Here is a 22,917-nt window from a genome sequence, read left to right on the forward strand (position 1 = left end):
CTCCACTGATGCATGTGGGCAAATCCATGAAACAGAATTACAAGGAGGATTTTCTTCAGTTCAGTGTGGCATCTCTAACAAAAAGGCACTTAAATAGCTTGTGGTGGAGTGGCAGTGTCATTATGGTAGGATACAGAGAAGGAAACAAGAGAAGAGCCTGAGCCTGTAAAGACCACTTAAGTACAGGAGGGATGTTTAATACATGCATTACCTCGACCACTCTCTTACAGTCTCCTGGGAACATACATATATAGATACCAGAATAGATTTCTAAGTCTCTACAAGCTCACTAGCTGAGTGCTGCTTCTGGATACAAATTCTTCTGCCAGGTTATATTTTGAAAACAGCAGGCTAATTTACAAATACATTGCCAGCTCTTGTAAGTGTGTGCAGCCTTTGTGCTGAGGGAAATTGATAATCTGAATAAATGTCTGAAACTCTGATAATTTTCTTCACAGAGCAGCCTCGCACCGAATCGGAGTGGGAGAACAGCTTCACTCTGAAAATGTTTCTTTTTCAGTTTGTCAATCTGAACAGCTCTACCTTTTATATAGCATTCTTCCTTGGAAGGTAGGATTGATGTCTGCACACTCATATGTGCAAAACAAAGTAGAGAGAAGAAATAAAATTGTTTATAATGAAACAAAATGGACTATATTATCACACATCTCAAAATGCAAATTCCATACTAGCAAAGCAGAACAGATTGCAATTTCATATTCCTTTCAAAAGCCCAGAAACAGATGCAATTTTCATTTCCTGTCACCACATGGTCTCAATATTAACTTAACAATTTCACTATTGGAAACAGATGCATCTCACAATACTATACATGCAGGTCATTTCACTCTGTCTTTATGTGTGTTATAAGTATAGATAAATAAAGGATAGGATAGGATAGGATAGGATAGGATAGGATAGTTCAGTTGGAAGGGACCTGCTTCAATTACATGATCTGGACTGTTAAGAGTGAGTTATGAGCTATCAGTTGGGGGGTTTTTCCATATATATATTTATTGTATATTGTATTTTTATTGTATATTTTATATATATATTATTTGTGTGTATATATATGTCTGTGTATATATTATTTGTATATCTCTTTCTGTCAGTCTCCTAAAAACAGAAGACCTTTTTAGTAGGGAAGGTTTGAATAGAAGAATCCATTAGTATGGATTCTTTGCATATGGGAATGATTTGGGGGAAAAAACATGGAAGAATAGTTAGAACATCATGGTTCTTAATAAGAACTAATATTTTCACTGATTTCACAGGAAGGCAGACATCACAGAGCATTTTATAGTGTAAGGAAATGGACTGGCAGTTTAAAGCCATTTTCTAAACTGACATGAGCAGCTTCAGTCAGATTTTCCCTCTGCTCTGCATATGTTGAATATCCATATTCAATATTTGGTATTGAAAGAAAACTGAAAGTAAAAATATCCTTAGTCCTTCATGGGGATTATTCCAGGAATACCCATAAAACATTTTACAGCATAACGTCTTTTATAGTTATACCACTCACATTAAGATAACACCAGATTAAAATAAGTGTGAGCTTTCTTTTACTGCTGTGAACAGACTGCTTACACAACATAGTTGATATATATTCCTGTGTTAAAGATTTACAGGACACCCTGGTGCCTACTTAAGGCTGATAAACCGGTGGAGGCTGGAAGAGGTGAGTGTTTGATAACTGCACACTGATTTATCTGCTGCCCACGGATGCCATGAATGCAAGCAGAGGCAGACACATAACTCTGTCTAGGCATTTTTGAGTGTGTTATTGGGTTTTCAGTTGCTGCCTAAATCCACACTATTGACACTACCATCTGCTATAAAAGCATCTACATATTGATACATATATTCCCTTTTCAATGCTAGCAGTTTTAGTGTTTGCATCACATTCGAATAGTGGTATCAGACGGTTTAAAGATTACTCACATATTTATGCTGGAAATATTTTATCCTTGGAATGAATCAAAGACAGATACGAATCTGACAGCTTTTTGCTTGTAAGAAATCCTTTCTTTTCAGCTTTTCTAGCCATGTGGACCAGAGAGCTAAAATAATACGGTAAAGAATTAAAAATCCAGACACATAAAATGTATGTGAAATTTGATCAAACCAATTAAACAAACTTCCCAAACAAGCTGCTGGCATCATGTTCTATGTGTATAAAACCAAACAAATATGGAGAGCAATGAGAGTTTGGCTTTGCAAGTTACTCAAGGACCAATCCTGTTTTATTTATTTTTTTTAACAAATACATTCAGAATTCAAAGTCCATTTGACAGTTATAGGAGGTGAACAGCAGCAGTTTCTGGACCAGTCATTTACTTTCCAGTGCTGCTATGTGCACACTGAAATCCCATGGTTTCTTTCCTGCTTCACAGATGAATAATTGAAACAACTTTGCAGATAAATGACAAATGGTAAGTGGAAAATGCCTGCCAACTTGAATTTTCAAACACTTCTGGATACATAAATATTTTGGTTATTAGAGGCCATTCAAATATTAGCAAAAAATATATATAATTTTAATAAAACCATCCTAATTTTGTAGGTAATTCTGTTCATTCAAGGAAAGAATACTTGATAAATGGGCAGACAGAATTTTGCTTAACACCCCTCCAAAATCTGGCTGGGGCTGAGCTGACCTAACAACTTCCTGCTGTCAAAGGAAGACAGTTCTGCTCTTCCTTTTGAGTCCTCCCCCTGAGGTTTGCTCCTTCCTCTTCCTCTGCATTGGCTCTCACTTGTCCAACTCCAGGAGGAGCCTATTCAGTTCCTCATATCAGCAGTAAACTTCCTTTTTTCTGGCTGAATTAGTTTTCTGATGATTTATTGGGTGATTCATTTCACAGAAGGATCAGAGAACAGGGAAAGAACCTCATCTCTCTGCAGGAGCAGAGATGGAAGGAAAAGAGAACCAGGTTTGTGAGGAAAGTGCAACAATGAGGTGTTACAGGTTTGGTCAGTTGCTGGTGGAAGCTACTCTTAGTAGTCCCTGTTTAGCTTTTCTCAGAGAAAAAAAAAGAGTCTAATAATAATAAAAAAGTCTAATAAAAATGTCTTGACATTATTGACTGTATCTGTGCTAGGTCTTATTAGAAACCTGCTTTAGAATATAATGTCCAGATATCCCTCCAACAGCCCTCTCTTCACCTGTTGAATGAAGCCAAGTCTAAGACATTTAGTAACACTAGTCCAGTGTCCATGGACATGCTCAGACGACAGTTTACATATTATTTATGTTACCATTATAACATCACTGCTACTTCATTAACACTGCACCTGCCTCTCTTGGGGTACATTCACTCATGTGACTGATGCCTAAAAACAGAAGGATCCTGATTTAGTAATAATGATGGAAAAGTTAAAAAAAAAAAAAATCTGTCACCCTGTTAATCTAAAGAGATGCTGAAAGAGGTCAACAGAAACCTCAGCAGGGATCCAGGTTCTGAGAGCTGGATAATGCAGTATGTATAAGAAATTCACGTCTCACTTTATTACAGGTCATAACTGATTTTTCTCCCTAAAAAGTTAAAGAGAAATAATTCCAGTTCTATGACAGTGATTTTCTCAACTTATCTGTAATACCCAAGATTTAAAAATACAGCTTGAGCTACACTGTTTGGATCTGCAAAGCCAATTGTACAAAGTGCTGTTTGAGGACAGAAGGCTTTTGTTCCCTTTCTGGTTTGTCCAATACTAGGTAAAAAATTACCTAAATTTGTACTAGCTGAACATCTCTCCCAAAAGCAGCACCACAACTTCAAGGTCTGGGGCCACTGCTAAAGCAAGCAAGCACTCAGCAAGAAACACTAAGAATTGTTGCTCAGCAGTTAGAGATTTTTAGTTCTTCAAGAAAATAATAGATTTTCATGGTTTATTCAGTCACAGATGTTAAACACTACTCAATTAACAGTTCTAGGTCTATCCTTTAGGCATAAACTGTTTGCCTGTGCAGCCAAGAGGAATTTTCTCTTCATTCTTTGACTTGATGCACAGTCACCCTCCCCAAAAACTATTGAAATCAATGGAGAAACTTGGTGGCCTTTGCCTCCACCCTGCCCACTGTTGCACAGAACATTAGAAGCACTGATGTGAAAACTGCACTGGTTTCAGCTGACTCTGACCTCTGCAGAGAATTAGGTGGTAGGTTTAAAATGTTTAAAATGCTGACAGAATGATACAGCGTCATCTGTTCCCATGAGTTTATATTTCTTAAAAAAATAAGGAGAATGCATTTAATTTCCTTTTAGTAAATGATCCAGTATCATTTATAGCCTTTAAGAAATGCTTTAAAACTCAGTATAATTTCTGTTTAATATTTTGTTTCTTTTTTCTTTTCCTGTAGTGCCACCCTAGTGGATGCCTTATTGATCTTTGTATGCAAATGGGTATTATAATGGTGTTAAAGCAGACATGGAATAATTTCATGGAATTGGGATATCCGTAAGTAAATATAATACGTGTGTTTCTGTAGGTTATAGAATACTAAGTTTATGCTTTCCTTATGGCCCGTTAATAAAAGCAAGATGCAGTATTCACTGCAATAGAAAATCCCCCCCATGATACAGAGCTCCAAATATGCAGATGGTGCTCAGGGCTTTTTTCCACATTGGACATGGTGTGCAAAAGTGAAATAAATATGTGATATAAATATTAACAAATAAGTAATACACGGGAAGTACTTGATTTTGTTAAATTGTATTCTGTGTTCTAAAACTCCTTAAAAATAACTGTGTGACCACTGTATTGATTACATGAAAAATATTATATGTATCCTTTCTTAGCTATGCCAGTAATTTCTAATTTAATTACTTGTTGGGTGATAAAAGATGCCTGAAAGAGCAGGTACGAGCTGGAAAAAATGCACTGCTGGCATATGCACTCTGAGAGCTAGAAAAATGTACTGACTGGTACGTAGACATGTTCCCTTGTGATCTTCAAGGTAACATGGAGCTGTGCCCTAGCTAAAAGCTTGGCAATTATTCATTTTCTATTGGTTCATTCCTTATTGATTAGTATTTAATGAGCATGTTTAACACGATTAATATAGGTTTAATATGATTAACGTAGTTGATGCCAGAGACAGTGTTGCTGGTCATCAAGGGAAATTAGCAAGTGTGAAAATCTAAGAGAGAGCTGACATTGTCAGAAAGTTTGCCCTAGCAAAGTTCAGAGGGATTTGCTATTTCTCCATCTTTCCTGGGCCTAGCACTCCTTGCCAGTATTTTGCAGCTGTTAGGGCTGCAGGAATTAGTTGGGACAGGCAGGAGGGAACAGTAGCAGCAGTATTGATCCTTCTCTTTCCATTGCCTATCTCTTTTGTCAGTTTTCATTAGAACTCTCTGCTTTCTATTAATATAGATTTTGAAACTTAACAAGGAGCACAGAAGAGAAATAAAAGGTGACTGATAGAGATAGGAGATTTTTTTAAGAGCAAGTGATTTAATAGGAATAAACTGGTTCCGGTGAAGTGAATCTTCACTTCAGAGTCACAAGGAAAATCACAACATAAAAGACACAGTCACAACATTGTGAAAGGCTTCAGCTTATTCTGATGAGAGATGTTCTTGTTCTCCAGACCCTGCAGTCCACCTTCTAGCCCTGAAATGCTGCCCTTACCCAAATCCAGTGACTATTTGCAGTCACTTTGCACTCTTTACCATTCACAGACCAGACCAGGCCACTGCAAAAGCAAAAAGTGAAGCATTGTCAGGAAAAGGACTTAATTATTTGGGAGATCTATCATGTTCTATCTTACTGAGACAAAGTGGCCAACCACAACTTCAGAGAAAATCTCCGTCACTGTGGTTTGGAGTTTTTTTGCTCTCTATACTAACTCTTAACTAGTGTCCTTTGTTGGCCAAACCACTTCAACTCCTGGAAACAGTGTTTATTTCAGATGTGAGAATTCATTTCTCTTTTGGCTCAGTGCCTCTCACAGTGGTCTTACACATGCATTTCTTTGCGAACAGCATCTTCCCCCTGATGTCCAGTACAGCTCCCCCATTTCTTGAGATGGAGGTAGCTCATATGTCAGCCATCCATCTCTCAGCCACTGTGTGCTGTCAGTAGTTCAGACACTTCTTTCTGCCTCTTGCTTATCTGAATGCTTGGCTGCAGACATCATTCAGGGTTGCCTTTTCCCTTCCAGGATTGCCCAGAGACTGTTAGCATGCAGACTGTAGAGCCATGCAGAGATGCCAGGTCACACACAGGAAAGGATCAAGCAGCATTAGCACTCTTATTTACTGAGCTCAGCTATCTCTAAACAGCATTGCATTCTGTCATATAAACAGACCCTGAAGTGATTTGCCGTTCTGTGCAGAGAAAAAGAAGTAAATAAATAACAAAAAGATGTCAAAATCCTTTTACCATTTTAACAACATCTAGGCTGGGATTACAGCTCATCAGCTGTATCTGTTTTCATATCTATTATGTGGTGTCATCAGCCACATGTATTACTAGTGCTCTATTTTCCTGTACATTGGGAAATTAATTTTGCAAGATATGTTGTGCCCACTTAACCTCTTCCAATTTTGTGATAACTAGCCGTTAATATTCTTTACCTTGTTTCTTTAATTTAATTTAAAATGTAGGCTTATTCAAAACTGGTGGACCAGGAGAAAACTACGGCAAGAGTATGGCACACAGGGAAAAACAAGCTTCCCACAGTGGGAAAAGGACTATAATCTGCAGCCTATGAATGCTTATGGACTCTTTGATGAATACCTAGAAATGAGTATGGCTCTAATCTTTGTTATCTCTCTTTCACTAGATTCTAATGTTGTTGCTTTTTTGTTGATGTGGGCTGGCATATTCTTTTAATTATCACTGTGTGAAGCTAAGGAGACTGCAAAAAGGTTTTTTTTTCTCACAGGTCAGGTGAGGAATGGGAGTAAGTTTTTAAGAACCAAACCAATGTAGTTAAGCACACTGCTGATGGTTTGCTAACCTCCCATGTATGAAACAGTTTCCAAACTGGATTTGGTTTGCCAAACCAGAGCCCAGTTCTTTATCTGCATACATTTCTGAAGAACTCTGCTGTTTTTTCTAAAGAAAATTGCCTTGTGCTTTTACTTTTAAGAGTATGGTACAGACCTGTATGCTTGTTTATGTTTAAAATCCTCCCTCATTTACTACCTCACATTTACAAAGTAATCTACTCCCAAAAGGCACTGCTCTATCCAGAGGGGAGAGGAGGAAAACTGCTCCAAAAAATATTAAAGAAACATGACCTTTTGCCCTGTGTGACTGAACTGCGTATGTTACGATTGGTTTTTTCTTTTTCTCCCTCACACAATTCTTTTCAAATTAATGGGAAATCTGGCAAGATGAAAACCTGCCTCTAGAAACTTAAACAAAGTTTTAAAATGCTTCCCATCTGAACTGTTAAAAGGAATGTATTCATTCCTAATCTTTGCAAGTATTGAGAGATCGTAGTTGATGCTGGTGTAAAAATGTTCCTGTCTAAAAGCCCAGTTTGTCCACCTCTGAACTTCACTCCAAACTACAAAATTTAGATGGTGCTGTTCATTCCAGGGTCAGATGTGCATTTGTTCTTTTCATCCTTCCTTCTGAACTTTCAGCAAGGACTTGCTGTACAACTGCCACAATAGACCACTATATAGTGTGACATAATAAGAAGTGTTTGCATAATTACATAATTTTTATTTGCATACACTGTTTGGAATCTTAGACCTTGGGATTAGATCCTAACAATTATACTGTGATATTTCCTTCTTTTTCCTAGTTCTTCAGTTTGGGTTCACAACCATTTTTGTGGCAGCTTTTCCGCTGGCACCACTTCTGGCCTTACTAAACAATATTATTGAAATTCGGCTTGATGCTTACAAATTTGTTACTCAATGGAGAAGACCTTTAGCTTCAAGAGCCAAAGATATAGGTGAGCTCTTTGTACGGTGTTTGTTATATGTATGTGTTATTTGTAAGTCAAAGTTTTGACCACTTCAAGTAAGAGCACATTTTAAGGCATTTTCAGTCATCTTCCCAATTAATAATACACCCCTTGATTGTTCAAAACAACTTCAAGTATCTGATGCCAATCTACTTATGCAATTAATAGTCTATATTGGGAAATGTCTCTTAAAGATTTTCTGGGGGACTTAAAAGCCAAGGTGTAAAGTGATCAGTGTTGTCTGCAGGTGTTTTGTTGTGGCAGACACCCTGTGTGAACACATGCTGCTGCCCAACTGGAATATAATAACCAGACAGACCAGATGGAACATGAAAGTCAAGTTCAAGGGGCCACCATCCTGTAAGGGACCTGTATGTTCTATATTTACCTGGCCAAAACAAGCTCCCCTGTGACTCGTGCTCACTGGGTCCCTGGTGGGTCAGACAGGGTGGGTCTGGATCCCAGCAGACAACTCGCTCTCAGCGAGTCACACCTGCATTGCTAAACACAAGGTTCACACAACTCTGAGGTCATCCAGCCACACACTATTGCAAGGGTTCTTTGAACTATTTTGACTACAAATCTCTTCTGTCCTTGCAGTATGCAAAAGCAGAACACCTTTAGGAAGAACTTTAAAACAAAGTTATCTGTCCAATGCTGAATCCCTGGTGTTTTCAGAGGGGTAAATAGGAAACCTCACTAACTGTCTCCATTGCAAAAATAAGTAGCCCACACCAAGAAATAGCAGAAGCTCAGGCTTTGTACTCTTAGAACATTCTACCTTGTACCTAAAGTCTGTGTCTGATTAAAGCTTTGAATGTTAACAGTGTGAATCTGTGGGTTTTGGCACAAGTCTGGACAATAGCCAGTACATGGCATACACTGCACACATAATTTCTAAAGAAACCAGTTATCTAATGAATTAATAGAAGCACAGAAAAATACTTTTTTTCCTGTCGATTCAGGTGTGATTTCTCAAAATCAATTGCATTTGCCCCTTATTCGGCAAAGTTTTCAGTCAGGACAGTTCGATGCTTCATTAAATCAATTGGTATGTCTAACCTTCCTTTAGTGTGGTTGACAGTGATGGTCCTCATGACCAGAGCTGCTGTGTGCCTGTACCACAAGATCTGTCAGGCAGTTGAGGATGGGCCAAATATACCCAGGTGAAGCCCAGACTGCCTGCCATTGTGTAGCATTAGTGTGCCATGAAGATTTGGATGCTGATAGGAACACTCTGACCAGCTGTGCATGAGGTCTACACAAGGCCCCTGTGACCAGCAGATGATGGATTGCATGTATTCATGGCTACCCTGGCAGACCCTCCTTGAAGGCTGGAAAGCCATCATCATAAGCAGGGAAGCTTACAGCATTTCTTAAAACTGCCCAAATGGTCGTGTGTCTTGGTGAACTAAGGCCTCTGTGAGCATTTTTGCAGCTTCCTTAATATTATTTACAGGATAAAAAAAATTTCCACTGTGGGAATATGTCTGGTCCACTAAAGTCACCCTGTTCAATAAGAAAATTTATTTTCACTCAGTGACTCTCGGATAAAAACTACATAAAACCACCTTGTGCAGTGGGGACAACTACTTCAGATCATGCAGTATTTCAGGCACTTTGGTTCTTGTTTTTTCTGGGGCAAACATACTCTCCTTGTTGAACAGGCATCTGGTACGGCATCCTGGAAGGCATTGGAATTCTTTCCGTTATCACAAATGCGTTTGTTATAGCAGTGACATCGGATTTCATCCCTCGCCTTGTTTATGCTTACAAATATGGACCTTGTGCTGGCCAAGGAGAAGCTGGACAAAAGTAAGCTTTTTCTTGGGGGGGGGAGGAGGGGGAAACATGTTGACTTACTACTTGAAATAGAAGCAGTATTACTGTCTGTGTATGTTTTGATTCCACTAACCCAAATGTATTGTTTGTGTTTAGGTAACAGATACCAGCCACAGGTACTGATGCTCTGCACGTTCACAGAATGGGTTGCTGAGTGACTGTGATTCATGACGTTAATTCAAGGCAAACATGGCAGAGCTATTTCAGAGATTTAGTGTGTGTGACAGGATGCTGCCCAAGCTGTACTTACCAGCTGGTACTACATGGATATAATCCTCTTTTCTTTCTGAAGCAATGCTGATACTAACCAGTAAAGAATTTGTTGAGCATTTTAAACTTGTACCCTAGGGTTTTTTCCTGATGTAATATTCAGCATGTATTACTCAAAAAAGTAGTGTCTATCAAGAGGAAGCAATTTCCAACTAATACATCAAGATATACTTACAGAGAAAAGTAATTTGTTTTTCTTCTTAAACTAGAGTTCTTAGATTAAATCTTCCAGGAGATATTTGTGATCTAAATCCCTGCTGCCTAAGTGGATTTTCTTTCAGTGTTGCTAAATACTAAGTTTATATTAGCCTGTGCACACTACCAGCAAGTATGAGGTAGTTGCTGCATGGCCACTGGTGAAATCTAGGCTGTTGGACTGTGGGAAGGTCACTGAATCCAACCAAACACAGACACAGTTTGCAAACACTCTAGCAGTGCCATTAGCAAGGAACCCTGCTGTTCAAAGAAACCCAGGCTAAACAGTAGACAGTGACAGAGAGCTTACATTCTGCTATTGGGCATATGGCAGATTGGTTTTTTTACTCCATGCTGCAGAAAGTGAGTTCATCTGTTGCTGCTTTTTTGACATATTTAGATTATCAATACATTTAATCATACTGACGGAAGAAGGGTATCTGCTGCAGCAGCTCCTGATTTGCAGATCTGCTAACTTGCTGTCCTGCAAGGGGTTGGGCATTTTAGCTGGGGCTAGGGAAGATACTCTGTTTACTTTCAGGAAGAGTTAAAATCCCTTCAGGGGTAAAGTGGTCTGGTTCCAGTTGTTCCTGAGCATGTGCCTTTGCTCGTGCCATTAGAAAGATCTGCAGGATATTGCGACACTGCAAGCAACTCTCCTTGCTAAGGAAAGCATAAGGAGGGATTTTCTCAGGGCCACTGTGCATGAAAAAACAACACCTTTAGAAATATTTCTCTTAAGACTCAAATATGACTCAGTGGCTTTGAAACTAGTTCTGCGTAGGGGAGGTAGTTTGGCTCACAGAGAAAGCTCTTATGTTCTTTTCACAAACCTCTTGTACAATGTTTTCACACTTCTGCTGCTTTTTTGAGTGAATTTCTAGATGAAACCATCAGGTAGTAATCCTCTGAAGGATTACTTGTGCTAAAAGGAATTACTTGTATTTGAAGGAACCTTGTATTAAAACTGTTTATGTCAGCATTCTGAATAATGTTATTAGTAAGTACTGTTACAAAAGCAGGAAGGTATTCAAAAATCCACAGGAATAGTGAAATTTCTCAAATTAAGGAGTGAAGACCATCTGTTACTGAATAGCTTAAAAGAGAGAGGTACTCTTTTCTTTCAGAAGACATCTGTAGGTATTAGATCCATATGACACAGAGTGATACCAGAAAAATACTGGAATTAAATTAAGTTCCAAATCCAATCAGTATGGAGACAAAGCCAGATGGTGTTTGTATAATTTCTCAAAGACTGTAAAGTCCATATTTAGAAAAACCCAAACCAAAACAAAAATCCCCCAGCCCTTACAGTGCATTATACTCTGCACCAAGCTGAGTAGTGTGCCTACACTTACCTGTGCTCGGGCAGTGCAGCATGAACAGCACAACACATTTTGGCCATATCTCTCCTCAGCTTTACTAACACCAAACTTGAACCTTCTACTGATGCCCACAGCCCTTTGCCAGGGGGCACAACTTCTCCTACTCAGTCTTCTCTAAATTTTGCCTGGCCTTCACAGTGCTCGGTCACCCTGGGATCTTCCAGTATGGAGTTCCTCTGATTAACTGGACATTTTCTGAAAAGCTCTTTTAAGTACATATCTTTCCATCTGATGTAGCCTCCCTTTGTGCTAGTACCATGAGTGTAACAGTGGGAATATTTTGATTATCTTCCTAACACTCCTCATTATTTTCTCTGCCCCTATTGTGTCACCATTTAGGTGACTTTTCAAAAGTAACCAGTCCCAATCTTCATCATTCCTTCTCCCATAGAAATCTATCATTTCTTCACTTTTATTGTTCATCTGACCTACTTTAGCATTTCTTTTATATTGCCTCAACATCCCTTTCAAATATTAATAAGCATCAAAATTGTACTTTGGATCTTATGAAACCCAAAGGACATCCTCCTGGCTACAACAGTTAATGGAAAAACCTTGCTGTGTCCTGATGGCAGCATTTTGTCCTCTCTAGGTGTATGGTTGGCTACGTTAATGCCAGTTTATCAGTATTTCTGGTGTCTGACTTTGAAAACCGTTCTGAGCCAACATCAAATGGAAGTGAATTCTCTGGTTCACCATTAAAATACTGCAGGTAAGTTTCTGACCAACATACTTCTCTGCTTCAAGACAATGAAATGGAGAAACATCATAATAAATCTGGAGTTGAAACTAATTTTTAGAACTTAAAAATTGAAAGTTTTAACTGTGCTGTTCAGGGTCATGCTCTTCTTGGTACTGCTTGGCTGTTACCTGCATGATTCCTTCCTCAGATAAAAGAGAAGTTGGTATCTGGAACGTGTTCCTAATGCAGGATTTTTATGGTGTCACAGCTTGACTCAGACACAATCATCGTGGATAAATATGGTATCAAAGGGCCAATAATAGGTGCCTGATTACTTGGGTACCAGTGAGATCCAACTGTGATGAGATTATATCATAGGACATGCACAGGGAAGTGAAGGTTGCGTAGGAGCAGCCACACTGAGTTATTTCACAGGTGTGACAGACATAAACAGGCTCTGTCATAAGCTATCTTTACGAAACCTCAAATTCAGCATTTCCTAATTGTTGAATTGTTAATATGGTGATGTCATTGCTTACAGGTGTAATTATTAGCAATAATCATATACCTGTGGCTTGAATCAAAGAAAGATGAGCAGTTACTTATCTGCATGTTTTTGTCCTCAGCAATAGATTGGAGAAATAGCAGTCTGAGAAACGTTTGTAATGGCAGATTTGCACCTGAGTGATTTTAATGGCCAAAAACCTCAAGGATCTACATAAAGGTCTTAAGTGGTGTCCCAAACAAAAATACAAAACAAATACAGCTACCATTTTTTTAATTGCAATATTACATTACAAGCATGAGTCTTGGTAGTCCTTTAGCAGATATGCTTAGTGCCAGTATTTTTCACTGTGATGAAAATATTCTTTTACGAGTGCCTAAAGAACAAAAGATACTCTGTGATAGCACAAAGGTCTGTGATACAGCAAAAGTCAGTGATACAATAAAAGTCAGTGATACTTGCAATACTGTGACTTTTTATGAATAAGAAGAATTTTGAGTGGTATAGCATAATAAATGGGGGGATGGGATGGCATTAATGCTTTCATTTAACTAACTGATATTTAAGACTATTGCAACTTCTTTAGCAGAAAGAGTACTCCAATGTTGAATTCACCTGTGGAGCAGAACCACAGTGAGAATATTCCATTCCACATTGTTTGCTATAGCATTATTTAATAATTTTTTGTCATTCTGACCATTCTCTTCCCCACCTCTAATTCCTTTCTTCCTCAACTTCTAGCATGAAGTAGCTGCTCCTTTAATCTGATGACGGAAATCCCACAATAAACAAAAAAAAAAAATTGTCTGCTCAATATCCCATAAACAGAACACTATTCAAATTGGTGTGATAAATCTCCAAAAGATAAATCTGCTCTTTTGGGAGACACTGAATTGTTATGTATATCTACCCTTGAAAGAAAATTAACATCTTTCTTTAGCTGAGTTTATCAGCTACTTACCCACCTGCATTCTGCTAAAACATCAGTCATTTTAATTGCACTTCAAGGCAGATATTGATAGGGAGGTAAGGAAATATTATGTTCTACTGTGTAATAGTGTAGGCATTTTTCCAGGAAGGCAGTTTGTCTGAAAAAAAACCCCCAGTTAACTTCTGGTTGCCTGGAACACAGATAGTGCTGTGCTATTCTGGTTGTTTATAAAAGGTTTCCCTGTTTTTTCATGTGTGACATTGGATTCCTAGCAAGTAAAAAAGAAGATATATACTCTACTGGGACTTGGTCCAGGGACTTCTGTTCTCAGGATGCTTAGGATATTGTAAAGCATCCTAAACTATGAAGTCAGAATGCTGCTTGCACAAGGAAAGGTATCTCAGTTTTAAGATCTTGCTCTAGAAATACTGCACTTTCTGAGAGATTTGATGCTAAGTTGTCAAGACAGTTTCTTTCTGTTTGTATAGCGCCCTCTGAAATCTAAGAAGGTGAAGCTTCATGGAGAAATAGAGAACTACAGATTATCATTGAGATGAAAGAACTGTTTATTTCTTTTATTCATCTACATTTTCATTAGTTTCTTAAAACTAACTTAGTGATCAACCTTAAGTGTATTATTTACTGTGGTATTTTCAATATTTTTTTACAATGGGTTTTCTGTCCCATCTAGGAAACAGATTAAGAAGCAAACAATTTTTACACTACTTCTAAATTAAGTTTCCACAGTACTATTTTAGAATTAACACACTGCTAGTAAAAATGGACTCCAGAATGTGTGACTTAAACAGATTCATGGTTTGTAAATATAATTTTGGAGCATTCCTGGATCCAGCTTTCCCAACAGATATCTGCAGGTAAATTATGGAGATCTAAAGTCTTCCATGAAACACTCTGGGAGAGAAGACACCAGATCCCTTTCTTACACGGTCCTCACCCTGTTGATATACCAAGAGGTGCAGTGCTGGCTGTGCTCAAGTCAGGATGAGTGATGCTTTACACGAGGGATGGCCAACTAATTTATCAAGGGCCAGATGGTGTCCACGAAGCAGTTTTATATGGATTTTGGGAGACTTATCAGGCTGACAAGACTGGGGACATTTGTGGGTTTAAAATGTCCTTGTAGTGGGAATAAAATGTCCCTTAAAAGAGCAAAGCATCCCACCCTTCTCCAGGTTCTGAGGAGATGCCTGAAAGGCACATGTCGTGTTGCCAAGGGAGATGCTGCAGGGTCAAAGCACCCACCAACCTGTGTATTTGCTTCAGCAGTTTTGCTTCATACAGACACTGCTTTGGGTCCTTTGTACCTAATATCCATTACCAGCTAGAGCACTCCTGATACGCGTCTTACTGGTAGGTTTCAGCTGAAAGTAAGTCCATTTGGATGAAGAAAAGCATGGTAAGTGGAGGTGATCAGGACACTTGCTCCAAAAGCATACACTTGACCTGAAATCAAACGTTAGCATAGGCCCAGCCTTAGAAGCAAGCAGAGTTATGGTAACCTGTGCAGTCTGAACGGAGCTCATTTTTGGTGCAGAAAATGCAATGATCAAGAGAAGGTGGGTTTTGGCTTTTCCTTCCCCCAGGCAGCAGTGCAGGAGCTTGCTAACTACCATACCATGCTTGTCTTTCAGGTACAGGGACTACCGAGACCCTCCTCACTCCCCAGTGCCCTACGGTTACACGCTGCAGTTCTGGCACGTCTTAGCAGCGCGCTTGGCTTTCATTATTGTATTTGAGGTCAGTGACCATTCAGGTGGTAGAACAAAACCAAAAAGAAAACAAATTTCCCTCCAAAGCTTTGCATTGGGCTGATCTATGATGGCAGCAGTTGAGGTGGTTTTTGTCTTGGTTTCTTCAACTTATATTGTGCTTTGTTTTCTCAGATTTGTTTTCTGAACAGTATGTAGGTTCTCATAGAAAAGGGAATATAAGACTGAAAACTATAGCAGTGACTTGCAAAGAGGGGGAAATAGATGAAGCTTTTAGTTACTTTATGAGGAACTTGTCTAGATTGGGAAGCCATATGCTGACTGGTGCATGAGGATAGAGGTGAAGGAACATGAGAAGAAAATACTGAATCTGAGCAACTGAAAAACAATGATAGTTAAAGTTATAGTATTTACACATCTAGATTTTGTCCTTGGTTTTTTTTTGTTTTTTTTTTTTTTTTAATGCCAAGAAAGAAAGAAAGAAAGATTGATTTGATAGAGGCTTGCTGGGCTTAATCTCTTCTAGTTTCATGAACTGTCAGTACTGAAAGTCAGGGTATGCATCTCCAAAAAGGACTAGAAGAATGGTCTTGGCAGGTCAGCCTAAGAATTTTAAAGACTGAAGAGAGTCTGGCCTCTTGATACACACTTGACATAAAGCAGCACAGTGTAGGTGCAAAGAGAAGTGAGGGAAGAAAAATCAGCCCTGTTCAAGTCTCAGTGTCCAGCCAAATTTGTGACCAACTGTGGAATAACTTTTTGTGTCTGCCTGTAACCGACACATCAGATTTGACTTTGCTTTACCTCAACCAAAGCCATAGGCTGGTTCATATCTGCTTCCCTCAACATAAGCCACTCTGTTTAAGGAAAGCTGTTTCCTTAACTAGATCTATGAAATCAAAAAGGTAATTGCAGCAGAAACCATGACCTCTTCTTGGAAAACAACAGTGGGTGTATTGTGATTGCTATAGTGCTTACAATAAAGATTGCACTGAGAGACAGTGGACTCAAGGTAGGTTTTTTCATAAATTTGGTAACTGCCTAGGCTCATACCCCTTTTTGGCATTCTGAGTGTGGGTTATTTTAGATAACTTAACCTTCTTTGAAAACAAACAAAAGTATTTCCTATCACTGCAGAAGAAATTATTTGTCCAGGCTAAACTGACAGAAGAAGCTTTTTTTTCTCTTTTTAGGTTTGGCAAAAAACCCCAACATTTAGAGTATTGTGGGTTTCTTTCTCATGAGGGAAGAATACATGGGAAAACATCTTACATTCTCTTTTCAGTGGCTTTCAAAAGAAGGGTTCTGCTTGGAGAAGAAGAAATACCCTTATTTCTCCAATCTAGAACGTGTGTCCTTTCTGAGATGGAGGATTTTTCTGTTTGTCTGCTCCTCCTCTCAAGGGAAATGAGTAAATCTCCAAGCAGCATTTTTGATCAAGCAGAAAAGGACACTCAAGCAATCCTCCTGCATCAAAGTCAAGCTTTGCTGTGTCATGCCTAGAATAGGAGGGACAAAGGATCAGTTAACTTGTACGTAATTGTCATGTTTGCTAAATAGGAATATGTCTTTGGATAAGAGACCCAGTGTAAGAAAAAAGGTTTAGGTTTTGTTTTGTGCAGATACATTACTACTTTTGTATAGATACATTACTTCTAATACTGATGCAAGCATTTATGGCAACAGGAAAGTGTTACATCATTTGATCCTCCTCTTCCTGCAGAGCAGGAAGTAATACCCGTACTAATACCAGCCCCTGTCTGAACAAGCTTACAGCAAATCATGACCTCAGGGCTTTCAACACACAGGTCATAGAACAGTTCTGAGGCCTTATTTGAACCCACCTGCTCATAATTTCTGCTGCATATTTCTGACCAATAATCCACGGACTTTGGCTGGAATTTTTGTGGGGAAAATACTTCATGGTTTGTTTTATTAAAATTTAGTAATGGGTTTGGTTTTAACACAACATCTGCCTGTAAATTGGAAAGAGAAGGTTTTCAGAACATATGAGAAGTACTTGTTTTCTTCCTAAGGTTTTAAATTTTTCATTCCATTTTTTGTGCCCACAGCACCTTGTCTTTTGCATAAAGCATCTGATCTCCTACTTAATTCCAGATCTTCCAAAAGATCTGAGAGATCGAATGAGGAGAGAAAAGTACCTGATTCAGGAAATGATGTATGAAGCTGAACTAGAACGTCTGCAAAAAGAGCGGAAGGAAAGGAAGAAGAATGGAAAATCTTATCACAATGAGTGGCCATGACAGGGTGAGGAAGAAACTGCTTAAAAGAAGATAAGAACTCGTTTATTAAAAATTCCTGGTTTTCTACAGCAGAGTGCACTGAAAGGAATAGTAATGTTGTGTGCACTTAGCACATGTGCACCCCCGTTTAATAGGGTGGGTTTTGTCATAAGCCTTTTGAAATTAGAGGTGTTTCCAAGGCTTAGTCTTCTCCAGAGCTGATGTCAACATAAGCACATCAAACCAATACTGAGTCTCTGCACTCTTGCCAGGAAGCTCCCAGGCCCTAACTACTAAAATTCGAGGCCCTGAACTTCAAAGCAGTTAGTTATACAACTTCCAGTGCTTTACAGAACTTGGTGATCTCACGGCTCATTCTCATGAAGTTGCTACTTCATAAGCAGTGACTGCGCCTTGGCAACGTGGCAGTGTTTGTCCGTGTGTGTGGCCACCACCTGCAGCACTTGCATGGCAGCGTTGCTCTCTTCCACAGTGGACCCTACTGTGTTAGTTTGCATTTACCACCAGTTAAGGTCACGTTTGTGGACCATTTCCATTACTCAACAATACTGAAGTATTATTTAGGAGGAGATGCATGATCATGAGTCCGATCAGCTGGTCTAACAACGCTGAAAAATGTAGGCATCAGAAGTGCAGACAGATAGCCAAGCATCTAAATGTGGCCAGAAGTATCTAACTGTAGGGTCATTTATTTGGAAATGACACTGTGAAAAGTGGTAATATATGTTAAAGTTTTGAACAGTGCCTTTTCAGCTATAGGACTGTGTGGTGTCTGAAGGAATCAAATCAGGTTAGGGCATTTTGCCCAGAACTGCCCATGTATTTGTGTTGCAAGATCACATTGAGCCTAGTCAGGAATTAGGATGTACATGTAAGAGAAGTCAGACGGTGTCTTAAAGACCTATCTGCCTAAGTAAAACAAAAAAAAAAGACAGATGAACAAGGCCAGCAGAATAAAACACAGTCATCCAGAATATCTACACTTGTAACACTTTCTTTATTCATCATTCCATTATCTATGAAGTCGTGGAGGGAAAAAAGAAGAGACTGCAGAGCAATTCTACACAGGCTGCAAATTAGACTTGGGCAAAATAAGCCACTGTCAACATCCTTTAGCAAATTCCTTAGTACTGAGAAATTAAAAATTTCTTAATTAAGAAATTAAAAATTTCCAGACTATTAATGCAAAAGAGTGCATTTGTAAGCTTTGAAGACGTCATAAGTGTTGGATGGAGCAACATGAATCAAAATACTGAGTGTTGTGAAAGCTTTTCCATCAGTTGTTTTTAAAAGTTATTCTGGAAGCAGTTTAATAGAAGGTGTAGAATTGGCTCTTCTGAACAGACCACACAATGTGAGACCCTGTGGGTGGATACCTCAAGCTCCACATGACAACAGGACCATTTGCACCAAGACCAATATTATCAAATTCGATCTTTCCACTCCAAGGGAGAACTGAAGCTATTTGCATGAGAGGGAGAAGCTTTAATGAAAGGGAATATGACATGAGGAAGGAGAAGGATGGAAGAAAATGTAAGCATGCTCCTCTCTGCAGCCACTGCCTGCCTACACAAAAAAGCAAGGAACCTCCTCCAGTAGCAACCCACCATCCTACCTGAAGAGGATAAATGACATAGCAGCTCCCTTTTATCAGCTGCTTCTGGCCTAAGCCTGAAAGTCCCATGAGACACCAAAAGCACTGAAGGAATTTCAGGATTAGTCTGTTCTGTGTTGGCTCAGTGCAAAACTGAGTGGGGAGCACAGCTAGTGGTTGTGGGGTAAATTCCTGACTAATGGGAAAGTGAACTTGTTCATCTTTCCTTCTGCTTACAGCAGCTGTGGACTCATCCCACATGGACAATGGGGAAATAGGAGTATTTCTGTCTCTGTAAATAGGGGATGGGGATTAGGCAATGGCCTCCAATACACACATGCCAGATAATAACCAATGGGTTAGTATTTACCATCCACCACCTACAGTCTGGGGATTTTGGGGCAGGATCGCTGTGCAAAATTATATTCAGACCAAATTCTGATGAATAAATGGATCCGTTTGGATACCCTTTGTTAAATGCCTAAACCAACAGATGACCAGAGCTTAGGAACTGTTTGCTAAGTAGTAAAGTGAGACATGAGCCATGCATAAAATCAGTGTCACCCATATGAGCAAAATGGACCTTTGCAAATCCCTGCAGTTATATACAGCTTTGTCAATTTAGATCTCAATAACTTCTGAGAACTGAACTGAAACACAGTAGAATATAAACTGACTTCCACTCCAGGGAAACCACTGCAATAAAATGTGCCAAAACAAATAATGCACAGCAGAAATGCAATAGACAATAATTGCTTTTGAGGGTAGTTTTCAAGATAGCTACATTATGATGAATTTTTCTGACAATCCATTGCTAGAAGTTGTGTCCTGCTCTGCTCTAAATGAGACCATAGGTTGGCTGTTTGCCAAGCTTGTGCTGAATATGATGCTGCAAGGGACTCTGACTTCCCTAGCAGACCCTAAGTACATCTCTGTCACTTCAGTTTGACCAGTCAAGCCATTGAGGTTTCTCTGCTGCTGGTCTGAATAGAGTTCCCTGGAGTCGTTCAGAGCTATATAGCAGAACACTCAGGAAAGATGCCCCCTTTTTAGTTATTAGAAAAATAAAATACAAATAATAGTATAATAAGAAGAAATGGAATTTTAATAGTTTCTAGAGAACTAATTTATGCCATTCTCTTCCTGATGTGATGATAGGTTTTGTTTAAACCTCGAGGTGACAGTCCTGTATGTTGTTTACTTATTCCAGCTCCACAAGAGCACTACCTTTACAGGAATGAGAAAAAAGTGCAACCTCAATGCATGGCACAGACATTTTACATAGCAAGCAGGACAGCACACATCAGAAGATTTACTGTGAAATCATCATGCAATCAGTGTAGAATTGTTCTCCATAGGCCACTCTTGACAGCAGCATGCACTTCATGAGCAGTTACACACCAATTTTTAAAACCAAGGAAAAAATTGTATATTGGAACTGGTTTTCAGCCTGTTTGCTATGTTTTTTGCATTCTGTCCCATGCTGGTTTTACAGATCTTAGAATAAAAAATGTAAATGAACAACCTGGATACTCTGATAAAAGAAAAATCTAGGAATAGAATATCATCTACATTCAAGCCACCAAATACTACAACAGAAACTGTGTTTACAAATCAGTTCTTTTTTATTTTAAATCTTTCTGAGGGGAGTTACATTATTGACCATATATATTATATATATATATTATATATAAAGTATATAGAGAGATTGTTTATTTGTAAATAGAAAAATTCTATGGAGAAGAATGTCAAGTTTTCACACTTTAAAAAAAATCATCAACATAAAGCCATGTTTAATGCTTGTATAATGTGATGTAATAAACTTTAAAAATAAATTATGCATACAAAATATTTGCTGCTTGTCATTCATGAGTTTCTTTCTATTTACCTTATTTGTTCAGCAAGCAAACTGACCAGTCAGATAGAAACAAAACTTAAATGCAGACCAAAAAGAGCCAAAATCTATCACTATTTTCTCTCTGTGGTTCTTTTGTGTATTCACATAGCCAAATATTGTTACTGTTGTGGTTTTAGCATCAGGGGGTTTTAATGTTTTTACTTAAACAGGTTCCTAATTGTTTTGTCTCGTGATCCTGCCAGATGCTGCATGTACTTTGGACGCTGTGGAGTGCTCCTGCTCCCATGAAATGAATCAGTTTTGAGCATCCCACATTTCTTTATCAGGTGAACTTTTAGCTGGGAGAGATGAAAGACCAGGGTGCAGGAGTATGGTAGAGACTCCAAGAATTATCTTGCTGCTTTTACACAGACAAGGAAGGTCCTGGCTTAGAATGTAGCTAGCAGAGGACAATATATGTTCCTAGAGAAAATATTATTCAAAATCAATGAATTGTTTTAATTAATGATGCCAATTAAAAGAAGAATATAGAAAAAAAATAAAGCCAAAGGAGTCATTTTATAGCTCTGCAGCAGTCATGGGAGATGAGATAGCAAGAAATGGGATAGTTGCAGAGGTCACCTGAAAACCATAAGGATGTTTGTCTCTAAACCACTTGCAGCAAGACATACTTCCCAGTGAAAACTCACCTTGATGTTATGATTGTGGAGCAATGGATATCACCTGGCCCAAACTTTCACTTCATAGCAAAATTAGAGTTAAATGACTGCTCAGTGCTTAGAGACTTAAGCAATAAAGGGGAGGCAAGATGGTAATTTACGTGTTTCCTCTGTTTTAAACAACTATGTGAATTCAAAGCACTGAGGGAAAAAAAAGTGCATTTTTAAAGTATGACAGCTAGGAAGATTAGTCTTCATGAACAAAACAGGTAGAAGTTACAGATAATGTAAGACAGTCTAAAGCAGCATCAATTACAGCGCAGTAATTTCAGCACAGAGTGGTGCAGAAAGGACATGCTGATGCTGTTTCACACAGCAGTGACCAGTCACCCTCTGGAGAAGCACATTCAGAGGGGAATTCAGCATTTGGATAGAGAGGGCTGTAGCCATACTGGCAGGCACACAGATCAAGTGCTTGCTGCTGGCTTCCGTTCTGTTACGGCTTACTCTCTCTCACAAAGCACAGGTATGCAGAGGCACACCAGTCCACTTCAGCACTCTGCAGCAGTGTGGAGATAGCAGTATTTACCCTCTTTCAGATCTGTGGGCTGAAAGTACCTGCTAAGTAAAAATTATGATATTCCAAGGCTCAAGAACTATTCCATAGCACAGAATGCAGTATCTGTTTCTGGGTCATGAAGACAAGGTACAAGGTTGAATGAGCTGCAGTTATCTTCCGAGACTTGAGAAGCATAGCCAGCTCATTCAGTCAATGGCCTAATTGTCTCAGAGTAACTAAGATAGTCCCAAAACAGAGATATTCCTGTCCTGAATCCTAGAAGACTGTATTCAGGATGCTATTGTTTGTCTCAGATCTTAGCTATAGGGACACAAGACATAACTCATGGGATCTATCCCATTTGACCATAGCCCTTCCACACAGTGGCTTTAGGCACTCACCTGAACCTGGAGCTGCAGCAGAGGAGTGTGAGAAAAGGGGCTGACCCTAAACTCCACACTGGATCATGCAAAGAAATGAAATCAGGAGGCAAAGGGGAAACCTGCTCCA

At 39.0% G+C, this 22,917-nt stretch overlaps 1 protein-coding gene across 7 annotated transcripts in view; it reads left to right on the plus strand.

Moving 5' to 3' along the window:
* The window catches only part of ANO4 (anoctamin 4), a 178,266-nt gene extending 157,084 nt beyond the window's left edge, over positions 1 to 21,182 (plus strand). For all 7 annotated transcript variants that reach the window (XM_042026794.1, XM_042026827.1, XM_042026783.1 and 4 more), the window contains 9 exons: positions 459 to 570; positions 1,624 to 1,681; positions 4,364 to 4,461; positions 6,615 to 6,757; positions 7,769 to 7,921; positions 9,601 to 9,748; positions 12,218 to 12,337; positions 15,396 to 15,501; positions 17,546 to 21,182. In XM_042026794.1, the coding sequence (XP_041882728.1) occupies positions 459 to 570; positions 1,624 to 1,681; positions 4,364 to 4,461; positions 6,615 to 6,757; positions 7,769 to 7,921; positions 9,601 to 9,748; positions 12,218 to 12,337; positions 15,396 to 15,501; positions 17,546 to 17,737 (1,130 nt within the window). In that variant the 3' untranslated portion in view covers positions 17,738 to 21,182. The remainder of the gene's footprint in view (positions 1 to 458; positions 571 to 1,623; positions 1,682 to 4,363; positions 4,462 to 6,614; positions 6,758 to 7,768; positions 7,922 to 9,600; positions 9,749 to 12,217; positions 12,338 to 15,395; positions 15,502 to 17,545) is intronic.
* Positions 21,183 to 22,917: the final 1,735 nt, after the last annotated feature.

Source organism: Corvus kubaryi, unplaced genomic scaffold (genome assembly GCF_017639235.1).
Source record: "Corvus kubaryi isolate FWS band 111438036 unplaced genomic scaffold, C.kubaryi_AGA036_p1.0 129, whole genome shotgun sequence".
Taxonomy (NCBI): Eukaryota; Metazoa; Chordata; class Aves; order Passeriformes; family Corvidae; genus Corvus; species Corvus kubaryi.